Below are 27,478 nucleotides of genomic sequence, written 5' to 3'. Positions count from 1 at the left end.
CTGTGTGAAGTTGGATGAGGGCTACTGTAAAAATGCTGGTGTTCCATGTAAAGTGGGATGGGCAGGTTTTTGTAATGTGTACAGGAAGCAAACAAAAGGCAGTCTGGAATCACTGCTGCTCATTTAACAGCTGTTTTTTAAAAATTATACATGTTAAAAAATTCCAGTAGATGTAGGCATGCTGTTTGGTGGTGTGACTACTTAACTGGAAAGAGTTTGGTTAGAAGGTAAAAATATACAGCACTACAGATATGCTAAACACAAAGTAGAACTTAAAGTGACATCTATACATCTGAGGTATAGAAAGATGTACAAAATGTATAGCACAGAGCTTGGTAGAGATACTGGAGGGGAGACTTGTGAAAGTAAACACTTTTGCATTCTAGCTCAACAGAAATGCAGTTTATAGCATAAATATGGGGGGAGATTTCACATGGTAATTTTGTCTGGGAGACAGTGCAATGTAGAGAATTTCATGTATCCACATATGCCTTCCAGCAGCTGGCTTGACAGGTAGGCAGCCCTTGAAGAATCTTAAGCTGTCAACCTTGTCATATTAGTGCACTCCATATTAATTGAAGTTGAGCTTACAGATGTGGCTTTTTTAGACCCTTAGGGAGGTTTTTTGCTTTAAAATGATTGATTTCTGTGTTGAAACAAGTCTTTGGAATACATGAGCATACTGCATTTGTGTTTATTCTTCAAGGTAATGGCAGCTTTTGGATTGATGTGAAACCAGTTGCTGTCATCCTGCATGCTGATGCTGTTTGAGAGATGAATACTTACTACCAGCTCTGCTACACATGGGGAATGCTATGGTTTTTTTAAGTCTTAATTTGAGGGATTATATCAGAGGGTGTAAGCACTCACTTCAACAGGTAATCTCCTGACCAGACTATCCATTTGGCTCAGTGCTTTGTTTTTAGAAGTGGTCAGTGCTTGCCATTTCAGCAAAAATCTTTTACAGATTTGCTTTGACTGTATTATATAGAGAGAAGAGGGACACTCCCTCCTTGTCTTATGAGCTGTCAGTTGGGGCCTGTGAAGTGCACTGTTTACACTGTCTAGTCTGAGGTTTTATGCCTTGTCTATTCAATCTCTATTGCCTTCAGCTATACTGCTTGATCTCCCTTAATTTACCACAGCTAGTTTTGAAAATGAATAGTCTTTTTATTATGGCTTCTAAATGTAGTACTTCTTTAGTTCTGACTTTAATTTTCTGGTTTCTTTGCATCTGCCCTTGCTTTCCTCAGTGTTACGAGGTTTTTGAATTGCTCAGGTTATTCCTGTTCTAGTTTGTCACTGGCACAATGAATAATCCTGATCTGCAATTTCCCAACACAACATGGTGGGAAGGCAGTCACAGGCCTTAATTGAGACTGTAATTCCGTGTAGGCATTCATCTGTTTTCAGTGCTCATCAGAACACTGATGTGTCACTTGCTGTATGCTCTAGTCAGACGTCTTGGCTCAGTTCTGTGTAGGACTTGGTTTCTGTTCAGCAAGCCATTGTCAAATGCTTACAGAAATGTAGTTGGTATAAGATCTAGTAGATCTAAAATGAATTGTTTAATGTTTGGTAATGTGCTGGTCTGTACTAAGTAAAAACTGGCCTTTTACAAAAGTTAAAACTCGTGATGCTTTTAGTTTCCTCAAGTGGGTTTGGCAACTAGATGTGCATCGTTCTTGTAGCAGCTGAGTCAGATCTTTGTGATCTGTGGTAGTGAGTTCTCAACTGTATTAAATCCTTTCACGATTTGATTATGAATTGGTGTTTTCCCCAACGAGTATAGCTGGATTGGATAACACAGTTTAATTTGTTGTTTTCAAGTAGCTGTAGAACTGGTTTTGCTGAGCCTTATTTGTTTTCTACTTTGTGTTTAATGTTGTACCTTGACAATTTTTTTGAGATGGCTCACTTCTGGCATAGCCAAAGGTTATTGTGAGTTTCCTGCAGAACCAGTATTGTTCAATCTGGAAAGTCACCTGTAATGAAAATCTTGAATTATATGGTACATGCACAACTAAAATTTAGTTTTGTGTGGAGAAACATTTAGTTGCTTTCAGTAATTGTAGAGATTCTTGGGCACAGTAACTCTGAGGAAGATGTATTGTGTGTTTTATTTACCCTAAAAGGAATAAGTAAACATCAAGCAACAGATTTGTCCAGATTTCTGAAGGGCTAAGCTCAAGTTTGCTGCTTAACCGTGAAGTCACAGCAGGATGTTTCCAAGTTCCTCTGACTGTTGCAGAACCACTTAGAAGGAAGAAGGGATGGCATCATCTGGGGTTTGTAGATGGCTATGAATACTGAATTTAGCTAGGAGAAATCTTTAGAAAAGAAGTAGCTTAGAGATCCTGGTTATTGCAACCTTTAGGTTGCAAAACCAAAAGCCACTGCTGTACATGAAGAGGCATTTGCATGTTTGTTTTCTGTGTGGAGCAGCCTTGTGAATGAGATTAGGTGTCCTACATCAGCAAAGTCACCCTAGGGTTTGGATTAGCTTTTAGTTAACTCTAGTACTTTAAGAATGCAGAATCACCATATAGTGCTACATGAGCCAGCATGTCTCACAGTCAACTTCTCTTTAGGACAAATGCTTTGCATTTCCCTTACTTTTTATTTCTTCCTTTCAGGTGTACATTATTCAGGTCAGTGTTGGCAATCATCAGTGGACAGTCAAACATCGTTACAGTGATTTCCATGACCTGCATGAAAAGGTAAGGGGATTAAAAATGTGGTCTGGGTCTCTTGCAAAGCACTGTACAGTTTGTGTAGTTCTGTAAACTACACAAATTTTCTTTGATAAAGAGCTAGGTATCTGCCAGGTATTACCTGAACTGCAGACTAAATCCTTTTTGTATGAAAAATACTGTTACATTCCCCTCCTGAACTGGAGGAGAAGTTGTCCTGGACAACTTTAGCCTTGTGCAGAAATTTGTATCACAGAATGGAGTTCAGGTTTAGTCATAAAAACTTTTTGCCAAGTGAGGTGTTTATCGTTAGGTGATCTGGTAACCAAAAGCTGGATTGGAGCAAACACTGTTCTGGGAGGAATGAATGATAAAATTATTCATAATAGCAGGTAAAAACCAGTGCTGATTAAAAGTGAAAATGAGGGAAAGCCCACAATATTCAAGATGAGGCTGCTTTCTCAGAAACACACTGGTTATTTCATTGTTTTATCACCTTAGCCCCATTCTGTCCTGTGGTGCTGTAATTCTCTCAGAAAACACCATTCTTGGAAGTTATCATTGTATGATAAAGTATTCTTTCTGAAAATACCTAAAACTCGAAGTACATAGGTAAATTTACTGAAGTAATTTTGGGGGGGATCTTACCAGGATCAGGCAACATGCTCTTAGTGTGTTCCATTGCATCTTTTGTGCAAGTTCAGATGGTGAGTCATGTAATAACTGTAGTCTGTCTTTCAGCTTGTTTCAGAAAAGAAAATAGATAAAAATCTGTTACCTCCTAAGAAGATGATTGGAAAAAATTCCAAAAGCCTGGTGGAGAAAAGACAAAAGGAATTAGAGGTCTATCTGCAAACCTTGCTAGTCAAGTTCCCTGTTACTACTCCAAAAGTTTTGTCACACTTCCTACACTTCCATTTATATGTAAGTGTCTTTCTTCAGGTCTCTGACTTGGAGAGAATTGTATGGAACCTTCACAAGATAGCTGAAACTGGTCTTTTTCAGCATTTTGCACAATGTAATGAACAAAGCTTATTTTTAAGGTTTTTGACACCACTTTTTATTGCAGTAGATACTGTGCTGGCAGGTACTGTGGGTAGTGTCTCGAAGAGGAGAAAACAAATGCTGGCAGGATAGTTGGAGGGTGTAAATAAATCTGAATCTGAAATGGTTGTTAAGCTGAAGTCAATAGTGCTCTCCCAAGGAACATTGTGTAAGTGATCCACACACACCCCTACTTAGTAGTTAATGGTTAGAGCTGTGGTTCACACTGAAACAGTTTCTGTTTTCTTCCCAAATGAAGAAAAATGGTGCTGCTTTGTGAGAAGCACACTGATGGAGTGTCCTCTAGAGAAATAGCTCCAGCCAGCACACTGGACATTACAGTGAAGGATACTGAAGTAATAAGCAAGGGCTTGCTTCTGTGTTCAGATTTCAATTAATTTGTTCATCTCTTGTGTGTGATTAGGCCTTTTTTGCAGTGTGGCATCACATCCATGTAAGGGGGAGAATGAAAAAAAATGCACTGGAGAGTTCAATGGAAAGGAGGAGCAGTAATTGCTTTGGAGTGGGATGTGCTGTGATGGCCCTTCATTGTTTCATAAAAGACTTCAGAAACGAGTCACAAGTGGTCCATTAGGTATTTTAATTAAGCTTGAGCAACAAAGAAAAAGCTGGTTTAGTTACATTAGTGAACATAATTATCTTGTTGAGACTTTAGAGTGTGACTTAAATGAACAGAAGGTTTTACTTCATAATGTTGCTGCTGCCCTGCACATCTGAGTGAGAAGCAATAGTTCATCACAATCAAACCCTCTAAAATGGATTAAATGTTTTAAATGTACTAAAAATGAGCATGATAACATAGGGACAGTTCTGTTCAGATGGAGCAAACATCTGATCACCAGGAAGTTACCTAATTTTTCTGCTCTCTGGCAACTCTTTCTTTTAAATGATCTCTGTTTCATTAATTTTTTAGTGCTGTAACTGGAACAAAGGTTTTTATGCTGGCAGAAATTCCTCCTAGTACTTCTCTTGTTTTTCAGTTAGACTATTTTATTTCCTCTTTATGTGAGGCTCATCCTTTTTTGCTTTTTGAAAGAGCTAGCATTATTTGGATATGAATGCTTCCCTGTTTCTATACTGTGTTTGTGTATTAAGAGCAAAGTTGTTGCTTAGTCTGCCTTTGCTTTGAGTCTGGCTTGAGGTATAAACTGAACTGGTTTTGCTTGGAACTTTAGAATACTTTTAAATATTTACAAAAAAAGCTACTTATTCAGCCAGAAATGTTAAATATTTAACACAGTGATTCTACTGGAAAATGACCTTACTGAAGAACTTTGATCTTTTAAAATGTCTTTGTTACAAACAACCCATGTCCATGCTTGAGCCCTGATATTGCCTCATTAGTTTATATAGGAAGGCTGTGATATTTTTTTGCCTATTCTTATTTGCAGTATTTCTAGTAGGGATTATTTAATTTTATTTCCCAGTTTAATAGAATCAAATGGAGTAGAAACACCTACTGTAAATATATTTAAACTACTTGGAAGCTTTTATGTGTCACCAGGAAAAACCAGTTGCATGTGACAGCAGTGTAGAACATCATTGTTACTTTGACATTGAATTAGATGTCTGCAGGGATATGGGATGCTTACTTTGTTCCACTGTCTTGTACTTGGTCATCTTAGAAGATCTGGTTTTTAACTTGCAGATAGAAGCTTTTATAAGAAAAGAATTGAGTACCCACAAAGTGCTGTTTAGAGACACCTGCAAACAGTGGACCTCTGTGGATTTGCATATAAGGAGTTAGAGCTAAGACAAAGGTCTCTTGTAGATCTGACAGAGGAATAAAACTGCTTTATTTGCCTGCTAATCACTTAACAGTCCAAGTCATATTCGTGTTTCAATTATAGATGTAGAAAAAAATTCTGCTCTGTGTCCCAGATGGTGAAAGGGATACAGAGTATAGTTTTCCATTAAGTCTGTGCATGGCAGATAAGTGTAATTGGCATACTGAAATGAGAGTCAGAATTGTTGAATTTTGTTTGGAATACAACTTCTAGCTTGTTGTTCTCAAAACTGTAGTGTGGAGGCATTGTTCATCCTCAGTGAGTGGGTTTTTGGTTATACTAAGAATGTGCTGTTCTGAAATGTTTGCCTCATCAAAGAGCTCAGCTGTCTGCTGCAGATGTTGTGTAGATTTGTTCCCTTGTTGTGAATCATGAGGGATTTGTCAGCAAAGTAAACTCATCAAATATGTATTTTCTGATGATCCATAATATCTGTTTATTCTTTGCCATTACCTGGAAACGAGATGCCTGTGTCTAGGGGAAGCTTCAGTATCACAGATAGTTCTGTTCTGTTGGTTTTTTGTGCCTTTGAGAAAGAACTGTTGGAAATGCTCAGAACTAGTTCTAGACTTCCACAGAGCATTTGCTTTTTGTGGAGAGAGTTATGCCCAGATGGGAAATACTTGTAGTGATCTTTGTGCATCTTCAGATTTAGAAATAACAAATCCCTGCATTGACACTTTTCAGCCTCTTTTCCTCCTGTAGCTCTCAGTGCCTAGAATGGAGTTTAAGCACATGGAGTTTCTGGATGGAGAATGGAGGAAAGGGGTTTTCTGATTACTCTGAAGCAAGCATAATAGGACTTAAGTCTAGAAGACTTATTACTTTTGATGTTTTTCTTATTCCCTGTAAATCTGTTAATATAAAGTTTTTCTGTGGGTTAGTGATATTCTGAGGAAAAATTGAGTGCTTGCTGCAGTAGGTTGGTCTTCATGTTAAAATCTGAAGAACACCAGAATCTTAGAATTTTCATGGTTGGAAGGGACACTTAAGATCATCTAATTCCAACCCCCCTGCCATGGGCAGGGATACCTCCCACTACATCAGGTTGCTCAGAGCCCCATCCAGCCTGGCCTTAAAAACTTCCAGGGATGGGACTTCCACCACCTCTCTGGGCAACCTGTTCCAGTGTCTCACCACCCTTATGGTGAAGAGCTTCTAACATCTAATCTAAATCTGCCCTCCTAGTTTGAATCCAGGTAACTATTTTAGTTATATGTTTACTGTCCTTGTAACAGTTTCTTCAAAACTGAGCCCCTTTCACATTGGGCTAATGGTGGCTAGTAATAGTTGTGTTACTTGCTGTTGCCCTTTAGTAATATATGCAGGATGTGATTATTGAAATGTAGTTCACTATCTTCCATATTGGAGGTGGAAATAATGTCAGGTTATTTCTTATGAAGCCTTTTCAAGTTGCACAGAAATACATTAAGACACAATCACAGTTAATTTCTGTTTAGGAAAATGCTCTGTACCTCAGCAAATAAGGGAGTTCAGCAAATGTACATTTTGAAAACCTTGAACTGCAATTATGTAAATAGCACTCAATTATGGTAGCTTATCCTTTGCAGGAGATCAACGGGATCACTGCTGCATTGGCTGAAGAGCTCTTCCACAAAGGTAAAGAAATTGAAAGAATCTAACTTTGAATGGGTTTTTCTCTGCATGCATTGACATACCTGTGATTCTGAATCTCCAGACAAAGAGATTTGAATATTCCATATCAAGACTGTGAGACTTTTTATTCCCCTTTTTTTCCTCACTTTTTTCTTACTGCTTGCACTTTGATTCAAGCTGCATTTTGAGAGGAGCTGTAACAGTAGTGCAGCTATGCTTGAAAACAAAAGAATTGGTGAATTTTGGTTTTGAAAAGGGCCTGCTAATCTGTGTCCTTAAAGGACAAGATGTGTTACTGGTGATCAGAAGCTTTTTAAAGCTTTCTTCCTTGGTATGGAAGCTTGATTTGTGTCACTGACTCCTGATACAGTCTGTCTCAAATGCTAGAAGCCACTTTACATATCTAAATACTGTTCTTCCAGAACTCAGTAGCGAGACTGGGTCAGTGAGTTATACAATGTCCTTTTCTGAGGCTGACAAATGAAAATTACATGCACTTAGTGTAACTGCAGCAACTCTAGCTGGTTCATTAGCAGCAGGAGGCATGGGAAATGATTAACCCATGCTTGTTTTCTTTTGAAGGACATGCTAGATGCTACTGTGTAATTTCAGTGGCTGAGGTGATGGGTGAAACATGTTTCAGCATGCCATTTCAGATTGCTCTGGCACAGAAGTAACTTCAGGTGAAGCTGTTTCAGAGGTACACAGCATTTTCCAACAATTTAAGGAAGCTCCTGAAGAAATCTTTCTTGACTTTGTAGTGCCTCCAATGATAGCAGAATCATTGTTATCTGACTGCTTTATATTAATGTAGCCTTCCAGTAGCTTAAAGTGGCAAAAAAAGGGATTGTTTTGGTACCTCAGTTGTGAGCTTAGAGTCTAAATGACAAACATATCTAACGTTAGATCTTCCAAGTACCATTTCTTCTGTAATCGTTGTAGCATTGTGTTTGATACCCTCATACTCTTGTTTTTCAGGAGAGCAGCTGTTAATGGCTGGAGAAGTCTTCACCATCAGACCTCTGCAATTATATGCTGTCACTCAGCAGTTGCAGCAGGGAAAGCCTACATGTGCTAATGGAGATGCCAAAACAGATCTTGGACACATTCTAGACTTCACTTGTAGACTCAAGTATTTAAAGGTGAGCTTTGCTTGTTATGGATGGTGGACAGGATGTTTTTCTCAGACTGACTTGATTCTTGGCACACTTCTGGAGTCTAGTTTGAATGCATGAGAACTTTACTGATAGTAAACACCTGCAAGCATTTAGAAGTCAATGTTAAACAGGTGTTTTTCTGCCAAACTTCAATACACAGTTCTCTAACAAACCTGTTGATTGACCTTTGTGGTGTTGTCTCTCAGCCAGTGGTGCTGTCTGTATGGATGCAGCCACAGAATCTTAGTGGGTGCTAGCAGGAATGGGGAGATAGAAGAATACTAACCTCTTCAGTGCAAGAACTGCATTGTTTGCAGTTTCATAGATGAGACAGCCTTGAATTTGTAGCTAAAATATCATTTCAGAATAGGTGTAAGATGGCCTCAGAACAGATCATTTTTGTCTGGAGCCAATATGTTTTTTTCCTAACAAGTAATTGAATTGGAAAGAATTTTCCTGAATAATTTTTAACACTGCTTGCTACAGCTCAAAACCACTTTTTAGTCCCTTTATTACATTAGGATCTTCCTTTTGACTGGTGTGTTCAAAGGGGAAACAAAGTAGTGGATCAGGCAAAGCTTCACTGGACGACTTAGGAAGTTGCAGAAGTAAAACCACAGCTGTACTGTTTGTTATTCCTGTGGATCTTCAGTTGTTTGTGCAATCCTTCTGAACAGAAGATTTTCTAGCTGGAGAAGAGCATATTGTTTACAAAAATTTACAAAAATACCCATCTTCAGAATTTCTGGCCCTTTCTGAGTGCCTGTGAGAGGGTACCTTGAGAATTTGTAAGATACATTAGGATCAGAGATTTCTCCCAAAATTATATTCACATTAAGCATAAAGGAAGCCACCTGTCATAGATGCTGCTGATGTGCTCTAAGGCCCAAATCCAGTGACCACACAAGAGTATTAAATGCATTTTTATTTGTGTGCAAATGTCTAATGTTATCTTCAAACCAATCTTATCACTGCTATGAACTTCATCTCATGCAGAGGAGCTCTTGGGGCATCCAGGTATCTCAAGGAAGTTGATGTTAGTGAATTGAAGGTCTGGCTTGGTCAGCTGAGAAGGAAACCTTGGTTAGCCTTGCCTATGGTGTTTTGCATGCCCCATGTGATACAAAATGCAAGCACAAGGTGGCAGTTCAAGTTTGGTGCACTTAGCTGGATCAGTCAGCACTTTTGTGGAAAAAAGTTAATGTGCAAGGTTCATTAATCATTCCATACTTGAAAAACAGAACTTTGGCTGTCTTCCCAAGCTATTGTATTTGTGCTGTTGCCTGTGTAAGGCAAATTTGGACAACCTGGATTGTGTGCAGTAACTCTCAATCAACTAAATGTTCATTCCTAGGTCACTGGAACAGGGGGACCTTTTGGAACCAGTAATATTCAGGAGCATCTCTTGCCTTTTGACCTGTCAATATTCAAATCACTTCATCAAATAGAGGTATGGCTTCAGTACTGCTCATGGAGGCTCTGTGAATGCTAGGGCTGCTGCATGTATCTAAAATTTGGCAGTTGTATGCTTTGATCTGGTGCTGGAATTGGGGAGTGCAATGTTAAGAAGGACTTCTGCTTGTGAAGCTGTTTTTTGTCAGTTCTTGGAAACAAGGATACAAAATTTAAATGTTAAGTATAGCTTGCACTCTGTCTTCAAAAAGATTGTGATTTCCAGCATATACATGGAACCTAAAAGAGGATGGCTTTGCTTTTCCTTGAAGATCTAACAAATGGATTATAATGGGGTCTCTTGGTGAAAAGTACTTTTCACTTGAAAGCACCAAATATTTATTAAAGTGTCACAACATTAAATTTGCACGTGAAAGTACACTTTTGTGTATAGTGCCTCTTGCATGCTAATTTGCTGATTTTTTCATTAATCTGCTTTCAGTGTGAATGACAGGGTTTATATCAGAACTTGTTCAGTGAGTATGTTGTATGTATTCCTGACCACTTCGAATCATCCAAGAGACAGAATATCTGACTGTCATGTGGTCTGTGCCTACTTCTGGTGGTGCAGGAGATATCAAGGGAGTACTGTAACTGCTTTGAGATTGGTAGAGAATATGCTGTTGAAGCTTTTGAGTTGCCTCTTCCTGACTAACTTTTTTTAATAGATCAGTCACTGTGGGGGGAAGCTTATCAAAGGGCTGACTTCATCAAAACATGCTCTGGCTACAATGAGCATTCGATTTTCAGCAACATCAATGAAGGTAAGAACGAGTTTCTGATAACAGTGAGAGTTCAAAAGCACATTAAAAAAATTATGTACATTGTGGAAATATCCATTTTGAGTCAATATATCTTCTGTACTACTTGTTGCAAGTTCTGCTTTTAGAATTGTGGAACTGAAAGGGTTTGCTGACCCTTCAGAATCTCAGCTTTAATGTGGAAGAAGTGTCCACAGGTGTCCCCTGACTGACATTTCTCATGCTTTTATTGTGTTCCAGAATTGAGTGCATGTTTCTTATTCTTTTCTCTGGGTTTTGATTTGGCAGGGGATATCCAGTAGCATAATTTTCACACTCCCTCTATTGTTCTTTCACATTCCCCTTTTTGACTCAGTTGCTCATGTTGAAACTCCTTCTGTGTAGATCTAAATTCTTGCCCAGTCAGCTCACATTTTAAGACCTACAACTTCAATCTTAGGTGATTATAAAGCTTAGAAATCTTCTTAGTTACATAAGTTTGTTTGGATTGTTTTCAAAACTATAAGCTTTTAGTGAAGATGAAAGCATATTATGTTGTGCTTGTCTTCTAACAGGAAATCCTAGTGCCTGAGGCCTCTGAGTTTGATCAGTGGGAGCCAGAGGGTGAAACTTCAAGTTGTCCAGTGACAGCTGTTATCCCAACTTGGAGAACTTTAACAACTTTGGATATGAGTCACAATAGCATCTCTCAAATTGATGATTCAGTGGTAAGAAATATTTCTGTTCTTATCTGTGAAAAAAAGCATGACTTCTGTGTCACACAGTGGTGGCTTTTGCATATGCTTGATATTTCTCTTTTTGAAACACTTCAAGTTGCATTTACTTCATGTTGATTAGCTCCCCAAGTTAATGCTTAAGAGATTTTTTTCTTAACTAGTTTGATATTGCCATTGCTAAAGAAGAGAAGTTTGTCATTCTGTGCTCTGTAAGCAATACTTCCATAAATATCAACTTTTGGAAACATGCTTTTACTGTTTGCTTTGGCTTTAGGCCACGTAAATATTTTTTAAAAAAACAAACCTCCTGGGCTCAACTTGGGAAAGTTATTAAGGCTGAAGTTTCCTGCATATTTAAAAACTGGATTTAAAAATGGTATATTTTGCCAGTAACTTAAGGATAGGCTTTGCAAATCAGTTATTAACAAAATAGCACTCTTGATAAGATTGTGTCTAATGCGAGCATAGCTACTCTCGTGAAGTGGGAAATAGATCTGTAGCTTGACTCCAGAGATCATGGACTTGGAGCATAGTTTTCTTGTTCAGGGTTTTTTCTGAGATGTAGACAGGATTCTCCAGGTCAGAGTCCAGACCTTAAATACAAGGCAAGTAATTGGTGAGATAACAACCAAAATAAAGCAGATGCAGATATATTGACATAAAAATTCAGTGTGAAATTCAAGGTTTGAGTCCCTCAAAAATAAGACATTTTTGGGTCAAAGTGTGTTTTTGGGAAGTTTGTATTACCTTGTAATGCTTGGCTGGTATAATCAAAATGTGGAAACAAACCACTCAACTTATTCTGGGTTTTGATACTGTTGTCTTTATCCAGGCTTGTGTGTAACATAGATATGCTTGTTTGTTTGATCCATAGTTAATAGAGCTAAACTGGGAGCAGCTTATTTGTCTTCATTGAGAAACCAGGCTTCAAAGTGAAACTTAACCATGTTACTCAGAATAACCTGGTTTAAGAACAAGATTGAACTCTTGTTGCACTGAGTCATATGCAATGTTCTTTTAATACCAAAAGCCTATAAGAGAGTATATATTGGATGATATCTTTACTTGTTGGTTTGCTGATAGTGAAGGAGGTATGGCCTGATTTATAAGCTGAAATGCATTTAACATATGCTTTTTTCCCTTCTAGAAATTAATTCCAAAGATTGAATTCCTGGATTTGAGTCACAATGGGGTGTCTGTGGTAGAAAATTTACAGGTAAGTGATATTTTTGAAGGTGACCTTTTTCCCCCAGACTGCCCCGGACCTTAGAACACAGATTTTCTTTCTTTAGAATTTTGTTGCTCATCATCTTCATGGAGAATATTTTAAGCCCAACTAATTTATCCTGCAAAACATGAAGTATTCTTTTAATGGTGCATTTCTTCCCTGGAGGTTTTTAAGAAGAGACTGGACGTGGCACTCAGTGCCCTGGTCTGGTAACCACGGCAGAAGTGGATCAAGGGTTTGACTTGATCTCAGAAGTCCTTTCCAACCTGGCTGATTCTGTGATTTTTAGTTACTCTAGATATTTTCTTTGCCAATATTGGCATACAACGTTTTCTTCTCAACTAAAATCATTCACTGCCAGTTATATCTGTGTGTTGTTAAAAGTGCAGTTGGGGAAGTACCCTTTGTACAAGCTTGAACCTGTTTAATGAGCTGTTTCATGTCATCTTTTTCATGCAAGTCAGTGTCCACCATGAAAACATTTGCACAAAAAAAGGAGCGTTTATCAAACGCATTTGGTATTGTTTAATTGTAATGATTTGGTGCATGATGTGGATTTTTTTCTGTACTTTTATAGCATCTTTATAACCTTGTTCACCTGGACTTATCCTATAACAAACTCGCATCACTAGAAGGTGTTCACACAAAACTGGGAAACATCAAAACTCTGAATTTAGCAGGAAATCAGCTGGAAAGGCTCTGTGGTCTTAACAAACTCTACTCATTAGTCAACTTGGATCTGAGCAACAACAAAATAGAACAGGTAACTTGATTTTCAGTGTCAAATTGTGCTTTAGATTACAAGCAGCTTCTTCTAGTGGATGAAACTGGAAATAAACAAGTGGCTGTAGTTATTTTTCCTGGCTATCATATGTAATTTAAGCAAGAAATGCTCAGTCTGTATGCTCATTTTCATTTAGCTAATCTGTATTCATTCTTTTATTTAAAAACTTCCAGATTGATGAAGTGAAAAATATAGGAAACCTCCCATGCCTAGAAAAGGTGATCTTATCCAGCAATCCACTGAGCATCATCCCTGATTACCGGACCAAAGTACTCGCTCAGTTTGGGGACAGGGCCTCAGAGGTGAGCCACAGTACACTTCTTTGGTAGCTGGCATATGAAAAAGTCTCTTTTTAAAGCCTGGCAAGGAAAGTAGTGCAGATGCTCCAAAAATCCAGAGAGTTTTTAGTGTGCATCAGAAAAGGTCTTCAGAGAATGAAACTTTATTAGCATTATTCAGCTGTGCCACTGGATGTAACTGGAAGTTCTCCTGCCCCTTCACTGGGTACAGTGTGTTGATGTTGAAAGACAGTTGTGTTAGGAGAGTGTTAAGCTTGCCAAGCATGTCTTGAGTTTGCATTCAATTATGTTAGCAAGGCCTGATATTGCTTGTTATGTAATGGCTTCAAAGATTCATGTAGCTTTTACATTAAGCTAAGATAATTGAGTATTCCATTAATAAAAATAAATTGTAGAGCTACCTTGGTTTCAGTATTTTTAGATATTTTTTTTTCATATTTTTACATATTTTTAGGTCTGTTTGGATAACACGGTTACCACGGAAAAGGAACTAGACACTGTGGAAGTGCTAAAAGCTATTCAGAAGGCAAAGGAGGTGAAATACAAATTGAGCAGCTCTGATAAAAAGGTGAGTTTGGTGCTGTAAGAGGAGTAGAATGTGCTGCACACAAGATGCTTAGAAAAAACTTTTAGAAATTAGATCTAGGCAGATTTCATTGAAGTTTTTACGCTTCCTTTGTTGACTGAATGTGGTATGAATTTTAATGTTGCCAATCTTTTTCTAATTTGGTTTTCAGTGTAATTCCAGTAATTATGTGACCTTCCTTTTTGTGCTGGCTTGGGAGATGGGATGTGATGGGAAAAAATAAAATGACTTAGTGGTGTACACGATGAACTTTCAGTATACTGTACCAATCATATTTTGATTCTTACACAAGTGTGATTTTACTGCTTGTATTGAAGTACTGAAATTACTTACCCAAACTTTGTTCTTGTGGGTATTTAGCAGTGGGAAAGAATCCCAAATCCTCAGTGCCTTCTCTTGTGTGTCAGTCTGCTGTGTGGTTGGTTTGTCTTGTTTTGGTAATAAATTTATTATCAGAACCTGTTCTGTCCCTACACTGTAGAAATCCTGTTTTCATTCTCTTGTGGTTTGTGAAACTCACTGCTAGTTTTGTCAATGTGATTTATTAGTCAGTGATCAGATTGACTTTTCTGAAAGAGTTCTCAGTGGAGTTTCACTTAGGGTGAAAATAAAAACTCAGAGGCTATATCCCTGTCACCCCCAAAAAGAAACTAGCACTGTCTTTCTTTTACTGACATGAAGAAAGCGTTTGTAGACTTACTTTAGTTCAAGATCTAATGTCCTGTGCATTGAGGTCTTTAATCACTGCATACTTTCTTTATTAGATCAGTGAGGACTCCAGGCTCTCTGCTGCCAGCTCCAAATCAAACTGTTCTTCTCTTACTGTTCGCCCTTCCTCTCCCTCTCTGCCTCGTCCTGTCAGCTCCAGCCAAGGTAATCATGTATGTATCGTGCTGCTGGGCTGAGCCTCTTGGTTCTGCTTTTCTAAGCTGCATTGATATACATGAACATTATGTGCATCAATACAGGGCTTATCAAGAGCAAGCAGAAAGACCTGGTAGTCTTGGCTTAGAAAGTGGCAGCTGTATGAATGTGAATCAACAAAAACGACCTGTTCACTGTAGTGTTAATTAACTGTAGTTGAAGTTTGGGTACAGGACTTATTTAACTGCATCATCCTGCAGAAATCACCAGCAGAAGACTATTTTCCTAGTTTAGATTCATGCTTCAGTGGAAAACTGTGACATGTATGTAGTGAAATGAGGCAATGAGGCAGCCAGGTGCCACTAATTACCAGGTAGTGGGCATGAGCTTGTGTTAAGCCCACCTGTGCCTGGTTAGGGCGGGCCCCCACTGCGCATGAGCAGGATTAGGGGGGCAATAAAACCCTAATCAGGCACAGGTGGGCTTAACACAAGCTCATGCCCACTACCTGGTAATTAGTGGCACCTGGCTGCCTCATTGCCTCATTTCACTACACATGTATGGGCATGTTTTAAAATTGCTTTTTTACCTGGTTTCGATTTGCAAAATTAGGGTTCAAGAAGCCGTATGTTCTATTATTGCTTTTTTGTAACAGCTCCATTTCTGTCAAACATAAGGAAGATAGAAGATGGAGGTGAGTGAAAGACAGCTGTGGGGTTAGTGTTCTGGCTGAGCCTGGGGTTTCAGCACATCTGTTGTGCTCTACAGCACCTTCTAAACCTCACCTGAAAATTATTTTTACTCTGTTTCAAATAAGTGTGTCTGTTGCATCAGCAGCTTAGAAGAATGGCTTATCTTTCATTTTTTGCAGGAGCCTGTAAGACTGACCTATGAGAACATTCATTTGTGACTGAGAAGAGAAAAGTACTTTTTTTTGGCTTTTGCCTGATTGAAAACTTAAAGTGCTCTAGGATGTTAACAGGAGGAGAAGACTTTAACCATTTCAAAGAGCAGGGATTATATTCTCAATAATTTGGGGTGGAACAGTTTACTCTTACCAATAAATTAGTGGAGAGGGGAGACAAATATGCCCTAAAAGCTTGAACTTTGAGGAGTCCATTGCTGTGATTTCTGCAAGATCAGTAGAGGTTTTTTAGTTCACTCTGTAAAAATGAAATTGTTCTAACAGCATTTTATTAAACGACAGAACTTGCATAAATAGCAACTAAATCTGTTACTATTTTGTTTTACCTTTGCAGCCTTTCTAGATCACCTTTCATCTGCAGACAAAGTAATCAGTTTTTACAAAATAAAGTCAACACTTGCTTTAAATTATTAAGCATTTATGTTACAGGATTGACTCAGTTTGTCAGTGTAGCAACCTGCAATTTTATACAGGACTTGGTGTTAAAATACACCCTAGCAATCACTGACTGCTTAAAAGTTACTCCTTAATAGTCTTTGTACAGTAAATGTTTAAGAAAAAATGAGTTTTGGAAGAAAAAGTGGATCTTTTCTTCTGAAGTACTTGGAAGTTTTATAGAAAGACTGGTGAAAGAATCAAGGTTGATTTACTGTAGTCTCTTTCCATAAGGTTCCTTTGGTAGGATCTTGAGGGGAAGGCTTTTATAAACAGTGGGCTGGGCCAGGCTACTTCTCAGTTTTAACAGTAGAAACTCTTCTGCTTGCCTAGCTATCAAGGGTTGTTTTCAAAATACTGATTTTGAGAAACCTCTTTTAAAAAAATGAAAAAGGAAATACACTAGGCAGTTAGCTTCAGCTAGACCTTAAATCATTAATAATATATTATTTTCCTGATATGCTTTTTCTATGAATTGTTTTCTCTGTAGTTTTTCTAGACACCATCTGTTTCCGTAACATATTCTTCAAATTAAATGTCACTGGCAAATGGCTTATGGAAAAAGATTAAATATTTAAATAGGAAACAGAAAACCAAAAATAATACTGTCATGTTCTCGTTTTCCTGACAGTTTGAGTTTCCTTCTTGCTAACACAGGATTTTGTTCGAGTAATAAATACCTCATTTCCTCTGGCTGTGAGATGGTTTGGCATAACATGCTAAACTTTACCACCAATCCAGAAAGATTTATGCAGGCACTTTTATGCTCAAGTCAGGAACACATCCACACTAATTCTGTTTATTAGCACATTTATATACTTGAGCTGGCTGGCTGGCTCAGTGGTAATACTGAGTGTTGATTTGCTCTGTTGAGACCATGTGATGCTGTGAATATCAAACAGCCAAAAAGTTAAATGTCCCAGAGAATGTTGTCTTATTTGCATTCATGATAAGTTTTAACTGATGATTCAGCTTTGAGTCCTTCAGAAAGGTTCCCAGTAAGCTGAGATAATTGTTGAGCTGCATTTGAGGTGCCAGATCTTCTGGGTCTCATTGAAGGTTTTATAGATACTATATTTGTTCACCTGAAGCAAGCAGAAATCTGAGAGAATGCTACAAAATTTACAAAAATGTTGGATTAGTATTAACAAAACTCCCTAGTTCTGTTAAAACTGAATCAGGTGAAGAATTCTTATGTCAGATGTGGAGATCAAAATTGATTCCTAGCTTGAAAAATGAGCTTTAGCAGTTATGCAACTTCAGTGCAATTGAAGATACTTCTGTAAATAGACTAAAATTGCCTGCCTCTGTTTTGTTCAAGCTTTTAGCTTTAATGATTTGTGATCAGATCTTACCTATACAATTTCAGTTCAACAATTTTGACAGATACTATTAGACATTCATTTAGGTTTTAACTTGTGATTTTAAGAGCTGTTTGTATTTATTCCAGAAATAATTTGTGAAGAAACAGTCCTAGCCAGCAGTTTTTTGCAATCCAGTGGTTCGACTCCTAAAGACCATACAGTTCCCCAGAGATGCTTTGAAATGCCAGACTCCAGATGTAAAAATCAGGTAGTTGCTACCCTTCTGTTTATGGTATTTTGAAGTGTTCTGCAAGCTTATTTCTGACACTAAATTTCTTTTGTTATAGTAATCAATTGCAAAGCTATTTTTATGGTATAGTAGTAGCCCCAGATGTGAATTGATGTTGCTCTGCCTTGTAAATGAAATGCATAATACAGGTTTACCAGCAGCACAGAGAATTGTTCTCACTGTTGTCATGACTTTGAGATGTTTACCCAATATTAGAAGCACATCATTTTATATCCACTTAGATACCGAGTGTAAGACTTCAATCTTATTACAGTATCTCATTTTGGAAGGTGATTTGCTTGTAGTACAGTGGAAGAAATGTCTCCCTGTCAATGGGTAATGGCCTTAACTTGTCTCCTTCAAACTCCTGCTGTTATGTAACTTTTGTATTGATTTCATTTGTTGTGTTGGAAACACTCTATGCGTGGCATCAAGGAATGAGACAGCAAGACTTGGGAGAATCTGTTCCTTTGTACCAGTGGAATTGGCCTTTGTCATGTTCCTTTAGCTTTTTGCCTTCACTTTACACTGCAGTAAAAATCTGTAGTGTACTGAAATGTCTGTGGATCATAGGCTGGATCTGTTCTCATCAGTAGCAGAACTTGTTCTTTTCCCACTCAAACTAAATACACAGCCTAAAGTAAACATCAAGTGCTTCTGGATCCTTGAAGGATAGCTACACAGCTGTCCATGACTACAACAGTCATGACTTTGGAGTGGGTTGGGTAGCTTTAAAAAGCAGAAGCCAGCATTACCTTTGCTTTTCATGTATGCTGAACCCTGCCAGCTGCTCTAAGTAGCTGATAGCTTCCTGATGTTTTCTTCTCCTTAGGAGCCTGTCTCTCCATTGGATTCATGTGAAGAGTATGGAAGTGGTCATCACTTGTGGTAATGCTGGATATATAAATTCTGGTTTAAATCCTCAGTAGCTTTTGGATAGTAACAGAGAGTGGATGCTCTGTTTCTAAACTTTGCCTTTAAGGCGAAACAGCTTCTTTCATTGTATGCTGCCTCTGTTTATTTTTTTTGTCCAAAATCAATTTCATGGTGGAAAGTTTTTAACCTTTGAACTCTGGAATACAGTTGGTAGTTTCAAAACCAACAATTGCTGTATAGTGAATTGCTATAACTTACAAGGATATGCCCATTGGTATTGCAAAATGAAAGATGAGTGAAGCATTTTATTCCTCATTCTCTGTAAAGTTACACTCTTACCAGCCTTTAAAATCAATGGCTGTGTGCAATATGAAGATACTTTACAAAATTACACTGACTTAACTGTAGTAACAAGAGTAAACCTCAAGGTTCTGAGAAGCAGCACCATGAATTGTAGGTAGCTATGACTGTTCTTAAGCTTGTGCTTACTGTGGCTTGTTGTCTCTTTTGAAGTTTGGACCATTCAGAGGAAGAACACTGTGTGGTGCCTGACCCCTATAACACCATCATCTTGCCTTTTAATTGTATGTCTTACACTGCCACAAACCAAGATTTTATCCAGCACCTTTCTGCCTTGATAGTGCAGACTGTGCAGCGATCACCCTCCTCCTTTATGGAGAGTAAAGGAAGCCCTCCAGGTGATCCCAGAACCACAGACAAAGAAGATGGATATTTTGAAATGGGACTTCATGAAGGTGATCAGACTTTTGAGTTCAACACTACTTCAGATCTCTGGTCATCTGACAGCATAGCAGTGGAGAGTGTTGACATAATCAAAATTCTCTGGAGTTTTTCTATTCACGTTCATAAAGGACTCAGGCAGTTTGCTTCCTGTTTGGTTTTGACTGAGGACATGCTAGCTGTGTTTGAGATTCCTCATCAGAAATTGAGAGAAAATTGTCAGCACATCCCTTCTGCCTTGAAATTAACAATGTGTTTTCCATATACTGACCTGACAGAATTTGGCTTCCTTCTGCCAGAAATCTGTTTAACACTGAAGCTGAAAAACAGAGACCACTGCTTGTTTATTGTTTCTGACTCCCAGAACCTTCAAGACTTTTATTCCTGTTTACATATGTGTTTCTCTCAACACTACACATCAGTGTTACCAAGCTGTTCATTGTATTGTGACAAAGCAAACCTCCAAGAGTTTCTCTGTCAGCTTATAGAATTGAATTGCATTTCAACAGAAGATGTTGAAATAAAAGGTTGTTTCCTGACATATCTTGTTTCTGGGAATAAAATCAATATTGAGAAAACCTTGGATCAACCAGAGTCAGCTGGCAAAGGATCATCAAAAAATGTTTTGTGTTCTGCACTTTATTCTTGGGTGTATAAACCTCCTGACCAGGGTCCCTGTGTGATCCATCCATGTTGGATATTTCTAACACCCCAGCATTTGTATATAGTAAAGGTGGATTTCAGTTCCTTGCCAGGCAAATGGGGAGGCCCAGAAGAGTTGGGAAGTGTGTTTAAGCTGAATAGGATTCCATTAGCATCACTGGTGCTGCATCCCACTCATGGTTCCACCCAGCAGAAGGGTTCATTTTTGGATGGGCACGTGCTGGAGCTGCTCTTCGGATACAAACTTGTTACAGCAGTGTTTGTTCTACCTCATGAGAAATTCCACTTCCTCAGAATCTACAGTCTTCTAAGGACACTGCTGCAGGATGTTAAGACTATTATTATTTTCAAATCTTCAAGCAAATCAGATGCTGTAAGAAATCACGCTGTGGAGGTGAACAGACGTGGTCAGCCAGCAAGGTAACAATTCCCTTATGTGGTCAGTTGTAGTGTGGCCTAGACAATGTGTTTGGGGTTGTCATGGTAATTGCTTTTGGCCTGTAGTATTTATGAAGTATCTTTTCCTTCTGTTAGTCTGTACTGTGTATGAATGGTTATCCTGGACTGCACCTGTCTACCTTTGTTTTGCTTTATCATTGCAACATTAAATGTATTTTCCTATGGAAGGAAACTTTTATATTTCATGTATTAGCAGGCTGAAATCATGGCAAATTGACAGCTATGCTCAAGCAAAATCATTTAAAGTAAACTATTAAGAATAGAAGTTACCTGTTCCTAATTTCTGAATGAAATATGAAGTATTAGTTCTTGTAGAGGAAGAGCTCTCTATTTCTTTCAATTTTTATGATTTTTTTTGGATCTCTTCTAGCTTTTGCAAGCCTCATCTGACTCTGTCATCTTTATATCCATCTGAATTTCTTATGCAGAAGATAGCAGAAGATAACCAGATTCCTGTTCACCTTCATGTTTCTGTGTCTCTGCAGTATGTGGCTGGGCTGAAAGGAAATGACCTAGTTGAGTTTTTCCATGGCAGCATTGCTGAGGTATTGGGCCTAGCCCAAGAGTGTAAAAGGATACCTTGTGACCTTTCAGTACTAGACAGTATTAATTAATTTTCCTGATGAAACAAAAACAGGAGTTAAACTGTGAAACCTGGAAACATTCTGGTCTGTTTGTATTACTCCATTTTGGGTTCTCCTCTACAGGCATATTTTGACAGAGTACATGAGTGTATGTCTCAAAGATAGCATTACTCAAGGAATATTATTGTTTTCTTTCCTTTTGTCAATTTAAAGAAAAAAATTTCTGCAGTGGAATTTTGTGATACTCTAAATGTGTCCTGACACAGCACAACACGTGTATGGCTTTAGGTGCTTTTGAAGCACAAGCAGATAAACATAAAACATGGCAAACAGATTTTTAGTATTTGTGGGGAACCTTAAAAGTACAAGTCTTAAATTCATGATATGGCTTTTTGACTGACAAATCTGAGTAAAAATGTCAATTGAAAAGCTTATTGAGAAAGTGACTTTTTTTTTATTGTTACCTCACTTCCAAATCTTTTAAGTAAGCACAAGTGCTTCTCTTTTACACCAGGAGAAGCTGATAAAGACAGTAGGTGACTCATCTGAGGATTTGCAGAAATCTCATCAAGCTAGAATCTGGGAAGATGCCTAGTTGGAACAGCAGCTGAAGTGGCAATCTGTGCTGCTGTCATCTCAAGATCTTTGAATCCAAGCTCGTTGAGGGATGGGTTGCACTGCTTTTCTGTTGATTAAAATTGTCTGCAGTGTCTGTTCTAAAAAAATCTTTCTTGTGTATTAGATGCTTATGTAATAGGTGTTTATAACAGCTAGAACACAACTGAAAAACTTGTTTTGCAAATAAATTTTCAGTAGGCTGCTACTGTGTTCACTGCTGCTGAACAAAGCTGCTGCATTTAGCACCTTTGAGGTGAACTTCTGCTCTTTGTAGCATTCAGATACTTCATATTTTGAAATTATTTTTCTAGTAGTCTAAAGTTGCATCTAAGATGAAGTGAAACATTGAAGTATGCAACTGATTTATGAAATAAATTTTGTCACAGGTGGAAAATGAGGAGTTGAGACATCTCATGTGGTCTTCAGTTCTATTTTACAAGACTCCCAATGTGGAAGTGATGGCGTGTGTGCTTCTCTCAACAAAAGCTATTTACTTTCTGTTGGATGATTCTTTCATTCATGCTGATGAACACCAGTCAGGTCAGATAGCTATTTTGATGTTTATTAAGGCTACCAACTTAATACCTGTCTGTATATGTTTGTCTTCAGTTTAAGTACCAGTTTTGGTCAGTGCTCTGACTTGGATCCCCTGGTTGAAGGAGAGTTTGCTAAATGCAGAGTACACCCGTGAGGCTTTTATGTTCAAAACCCAGGGTGTTGAGTCATGACTGCTTCTCAAAGAGGCCATTCCACGTGCTGTTGTGGCCATGCTTGTCTCAGATGCCATTTCATAGTCCTTAGCATCACTTGCTAAAGGCGCTTTCATAGACAAAATAGTAAGTAAAGGCTAATGAAGCTCATGGTGTGCATTCAATTCATTTAAGTGATTTTTAATGCATCTGCTTCTGTAAATCTGACGTGTGACAGCTACTTCAAGTTACTGTTAATGAGGATCTTTAATTGTATCTGCTTTAGAAATTATTAGCCACTGTTGCACCTTCCTAATTTCTTCCTTAAAGTGTGATACAGGTACAAGATATAAATAGAAAAAGCATGCTGATGGAAAGAATAATAACTGAATAATTCTTTTTGACTTTTTATCATCTATCCTTTTTCAACAGATTTTTGGAACAAAGAAAACTCAGACTGTGAAAATAATTCTTTCCACCTCTCTTGCTGCTTTGTGCTAAAACTCAACGACCTGCAGTCAGTCAATGTTGGTCTGTTTGACCAGTACTTCCGAATTACTGGTGAGTACATCTTATGCTTCCATTTCTTCCAGATGTGTTTTTGTGTTTAGTCTTGTCTTAGATGGATTACTGGATTTTATTAGTGAGATGGAAGAGTGTGGGCTTTTTGTTGCTGCATTTCCTTTGAAGAAACTTAGCTAAGGTAATACTGTTGGTGCTGTACCAGTAGGCTGATAATACTGTTTTGTAACATCTTGTAATTGAGGTAATTGGAAAACCTTAATATCAATGAATTGGTCACACAAGTACTATAAATCTGATGTTCTGAGGCTTTGGCTTGTAATAAAGAGTAAGAATAAGGTACTACCCATGTTGCAAAATACTTTTTTGATAGTTGAGTTTTTGGATGGAAAACGAGGCCCTAAAGTTTATCAGAAGTAATGATGGCAGCTTAAAAAGTAATGGGAGAAACATGGGTAAAGTTTCTGGGCTGGTGCTTTGCCTCAGAGTCACACCACTATGTGTGGTCCATACAACCCTGTGTTCTAAAAGGTCTTCTCATTGTTTTGGGACCTTGAGTGGAAAAAAAAAATCCAAAATCTCCAGTGCAGAACTTTGCTTATAACAAAGAAAACCAAGGGCAGTTTTTTCTGTAAGATAAATTGTAATAAGTGTAATAAGGTTGAACCTGTGCATCAGCAGTCAAATAGTAAACTCATAAGCATATGTATTTTAAATCAAGAGCAGCTAAATCCTTCCATTTTTTTTAAGGATTAAGGTTTGTTGTTCTTTTCCAAGGATTTGAAAGCTTTCTGAAGCATGTATGCTTTCAGGAGAAAGAATGCTTGCATCTTTTTTGGTAACAGTTGCATGTTGGTTGAAGAAATTTTTAGGATATGTTACAGATGTGTGAGTGGTTTATATTCTGTCTTCTTGCCAGGGCACTCTGCAGATCATATAGTCACCTGCCTCACAAGAGACAGTTACAACACTCACACCTTCATACAGCAGCTTATGGCAGTTTTATCATTACTTGCACGTACACCTTCACCTGAGCCAGCAGATAAAGACTTCTACTCTGAATTTGGGAGTAAAACCACAGGTAAATGGTCTTTTCTGTGTGTCATGAGTTACTTAGACATACTTCATGCATCATATAAAGTGCACTGATTAAAAACTGTTTTGATGGAAATTTATGCAACAATTGTTTCCTATTTGATACTTTAAACTCTCTGATTTTCTCTTACATGTGCCTTTCCTGAACATGTTAATTAAAATAAGTATTTGATAATATTGTATAATACTAAATAAAGTATTATGCGTTTCTTGCAGGAAAAATGGAGAATTATGAACTAATTCATTCTAGCAGAGTAAAATTTATTTATCCAAATGAAGAGGAAATTGGGGACCTTGCTTTTCTAGTGGCAGAGAAGATGGAAGGTTTGACTAATCTTCAGTCCCTCAACATCCTTCTGTATGTGTTGGCGTTTCAAGTAAATCAGACTGAAGGATCTGTCCAAAACAATAGTTCACTTCGACCTAAAACACTTATATTAACCAGCTCTGACTTGTTCCTCTTCAATGAAGATTATATCAGTTACCCACTACCTGAATTTGCTAAGGAACCACCCAAGAGAGATAAGTATCAGCTTATAGATGGACGACGAATCCGGGATTTAGATAGAGTACTTATGGGTTATCAGACTTATCCACAGGCCCTTACATTTGTGTTTGATGATGTTCAGAATCAGGATCTGATGCAGAATTTGACACTGGATCACTTTGGAGAAACTGACAGTGCCCCAAAGGGAAATGCTAAAGAAGAAGTCAGTAGGAGCAGAGAGATCCAGTGGTACATCTTTATCCCAAGTGCAGAAAGCAGGGAGAAGTTAATTTCATTGCTTGCAAGACAATGGGAGATCCTGTGTGGTAGAGAGCTGCCTTTGGAACTCACCGGGTAATTATTGCACAGCCAAGGAATTTCAGTGTCTCCTACAAGGTAAAGCACAGTGATTAAATAGCACCTATTAAGTTCTGTTTTTTTCTATAAGGAGCTGACCTGGACTCCCTTGCTTCCTAGTGCAGTGAACATTTAATAGTTCATAGGAATATTTCAGTGTTAACTGGGGACTGAACTGCTTATAAAGTCTATTTTTTATGCAGTAGTACATAGTGAGAAAAATCACAAGACATTCTGGGAAACTGTATGGAAAAATTAAGGAGTCAACACTAGATACACTGTTGTCTAGGGCTGTTAAGGTTTCCACTATTTTTCTGTATATATCAGTCTTGCTGTTCTATACAAATTCTAATATGTAAATAAGGGTAAATGCTTGTGTATGTTCAAGTGCAATGTTCTTTGTACAAGAAGTATTTTGGTATGCTGCTAATGCTTATTATTTAATGATCTTACAGTTTTACATAGGTTTTTCTCTGAGGCCAAATGTAATTATTTGCTGCCAACCATGAACTTAGCAGTAAAATTTGAGCCAAAGCAGTTGACAAATTTTCATATAAACTTAGTTTCATGTGCATTCTTTATTCTAGGATAAAGAATTGCTGGTTGAAGAGCTCAGCATTGTCTTGAAAGTCACAATACCCAACAAGGGTATATGAGCATTTTGTCAGCAAATAATGAATTTGTATCTCCCAACACAAAGTCTTTCTTTTGCCTATTTTGTCAATACAAATAAAGTGTAATTCGACAGTTTTCTTTTGGCCTTGTCTTTATTCAAGTTTGTCTTGTGTTTGCAGATACCATATGGCAGTTCAGCAGCACATATGTTCCTAGAGTGTATTGTAAAATATGAAATGCAGCAAGATGAAAGAAGGAAATAGTTTGCTCTTCTATACCAAGTGTGTACTGGTCCAGAAATACAAGTGAGCCATGGAAACTGAGGATCTACATCTTCTAAGTGCAATTTAGGAAGGATTTCTTTCAAGTACTTTTGCTTCTCCGTAAGATGCCAGGGATTTGCTTTCCAAACTGTGATTTTTAACTTGAAAATTACCAGGTCCAGCAAGTTTCAGCCTCCCTCATAACAATAAAATGTCCCTCCCTGCTCACTATTATGAATACAAAGACTGAGGCTTAGAAAAAGATTGTTCTGCATCCACTGCAATTAAGAAGGGAAGGACAGTTTTGATATTTTGGGAAGTTTTAAGTCTCAGCTTGACAGGGTGCTGAGACATCTCATAAGCAATAATATTGAAAGGGATGGACCAGGTGATCCTTGGAGTGCCTTCCAGCCTGACGTTCTTCAGTTCTATGATATGTACATGCCAGCTGATGTTGCTTAAAACTGATGCTTCTGAAAAAGCACAAAAATGTAGTGGGGCAGAGAGCTCTGGAGGTACACCAGTCAAACTCAAGACAGGGCAAACTGCAAACACATTGCTGAGGGTCTGGTCCAAACAAGTTGAGTTTTCTTCAGAAATGGCAAGTTCCACAGGGAATTTGGTAGTTCTGTGGATTATTTTTGCGTGCTCATGGAGAGCTTGGATGTGCTCTTTGGACTCTGGAGTCTATGAATGTTTCTTCAGTCCAAGGATGACAGGCACAGGCAGCCAAATGGAAATTGTATTGCAGGATGCAGTGAAGTTCCCCAGGCAACCAAAGAGGTGAGGAGCATTACTTGTTTGCAGCTTTTGGTTCAGCAGAGGAAACCTATATCCCCTTTAGCCTTGGACTGAGCAATTAAGGCAGTTACTGTAGACACTTTGGGGAAACCAGGTTTTCTGTACTGTAGAGGTCTTCTGTTACCTGAAATCTCAAGGATACTGATAATAATTTCAGCTTAATTGTCATTGGGTAGAAAAAGCTAATTTATAAAACAAAAATCCTAGGAATAAAATAATTTAAAGTTGAGGACTTCCTTAGCTCTTTCTAACTCTGTAATTCTTGTAGGGAGAACTTAGGAGAAGCCTGCGGCAACTGATAGTCTGATCTTCAAGCATTAAAGAACTTACCAGCTCAACAGGTTACTTACAATATGGTTTGTGTGCAGAGGGAATCTAATGGGTCCTTTGGAACCACCTAGGGTGTGAGCTAATGTGAATTAGATACTTCTGCCTCTCATACTGAGGGTGACACTTTTCATAAGTTTCTGGATAAGTCAACCCTACTTCCATCTAATTTGTATGGCCTGTCCTGAGGGATGCTTTGTGCTTGAGATAGACCCAAGTTCTGTTTCTAAGCATCCTTTGTAAATCCCAGATGTTCCAATGTATTTTAATACACTAGCATATATCAGAATCAAGTATTAGAATAAACCAGGGTAACCCCCTGCTTGTCACATAGTTTGAGTAGTTAAGATCTCTCCTCAGAGTCTATTGCAGTAAGAATACAGTTGTGATTAAATTTGATTTCTTTTAAATCCACAGCT

At 38.0% G+C, this 27,478-nt stretch overlaps 1 protein-coding gene across 7 annotated transcripts in view; it reads left to right on the top strand.

Annotated features, from left to right (window-relative positions):
* NISCH (nischarin) overlaps positions 1 to 25,803 on the top strand; it is a 29,472-nt gene extending 3,669 nt beyond the window's left edge. Inside the window, exons 2-22 of one of the 7 annotated variants that reach the window (XM_030458274.1) lie at positions 2,637 to 2,720; positions 3,435 to 3,617; positions 7,117 to 7,165; positions 8,141 to 8,304; positions 9,674 to 9,769; positions 10,440 to 10,535; positions 11,087 to 11,239; positions 12,396 to 12,464; positions 13,054 to 13,239; positions 13,434 to 13,562; positions 14,014 to 14,127; positions 14,910 to 15,018; positions 17,820 to 17,941; positions 18,795 to 18,850; positions 19,352 to 20,662; positions 21,072 to 21,246; positions 22,290 to 22,443; positions 23,025 to 23,153; positions 24,034 to 24,195; positions 24,426 to 25,092; positions 25,641 to 25,802. In XM_030458274.1, the coding sequence (XP_030314134.1) occupies positions 2,637 to 2,720; positions 3,435 to 3,617; positions 7,117 to 7,165; positions 8,141 to 8,304; positions 9,674 to 9,769; positions 10,440 to 10,535; positions 11,087 to 11,239; positions 12,396 to 12,464; positions 13,054 to 13,239; positions 13,434 to 13,562; positions 14,014 to 14,127; positions 14,910 to 15,018; positions 17,820 to 17,941; positions 18,795 to 18,850; positions 19,352 to 20,662; positions 21,072 to 21,246; positions 22,290 to 22,443; positions 23,025 to 23,153; positions 24,034 to 24,195; positions 24,426 to 25,054 (4,170 nt within the window). In that variant the 3' untranslated portion in view covers positions 25,055 to 25,092; positions 25,641 to 25,802. Of the gene's footprint in view, positions 1 to 2,636; positions 2,721 to 3,434; positions 3,618 to 7,116; positions 7,166 to 8,140; positions 8,305 to 9,673; positions 9,770 to 10,439; positions 10,536 to 11,086; positions 11,240 to 12,395; positions 12,465 to 13,053; positions 13,240 to 13,433; positions 13,563 to 14,013; positions 14,128 to 14,909; positions 15,027 to 17,819; positions 17,942 to 18,794; positions 18,851 to 19,351; positions 20,663 to 21,071; positions 21,247 to 22,289; positions 22,444 to 23,024; positions 23,154 to 24,033; positions 24,196 to 24,425 lie in introns of all 7 variants that reach the window. The other 6 variants (XR_003988057.1, XR_003988055.1, XR_003988058.1 and 3 more) reach the window with 6 other exon arrangements.
* The last annotated feature ends 1,675 nt before the right edge of the window (positions 25,804 to 27,478 follow it).

The sequence above is a fragment of the Calypte anna genome, chromosome 12 (genome assembly GCF_003957555.1).
Source record: "Calypte anna isolate BGI_N300 chromosome 12, bCalAnn1_v1.p, whole genome shotgun sequence".
NCBI classification, from domain to species: Eukaryota; Metazoa; Chordata; class Aves; order Apodiformes; family Trochilidae; genus Calypte; species Calypte anna.
This window is presented reverse-complemented; position numbering and strand designations above follow the sequence as displayed.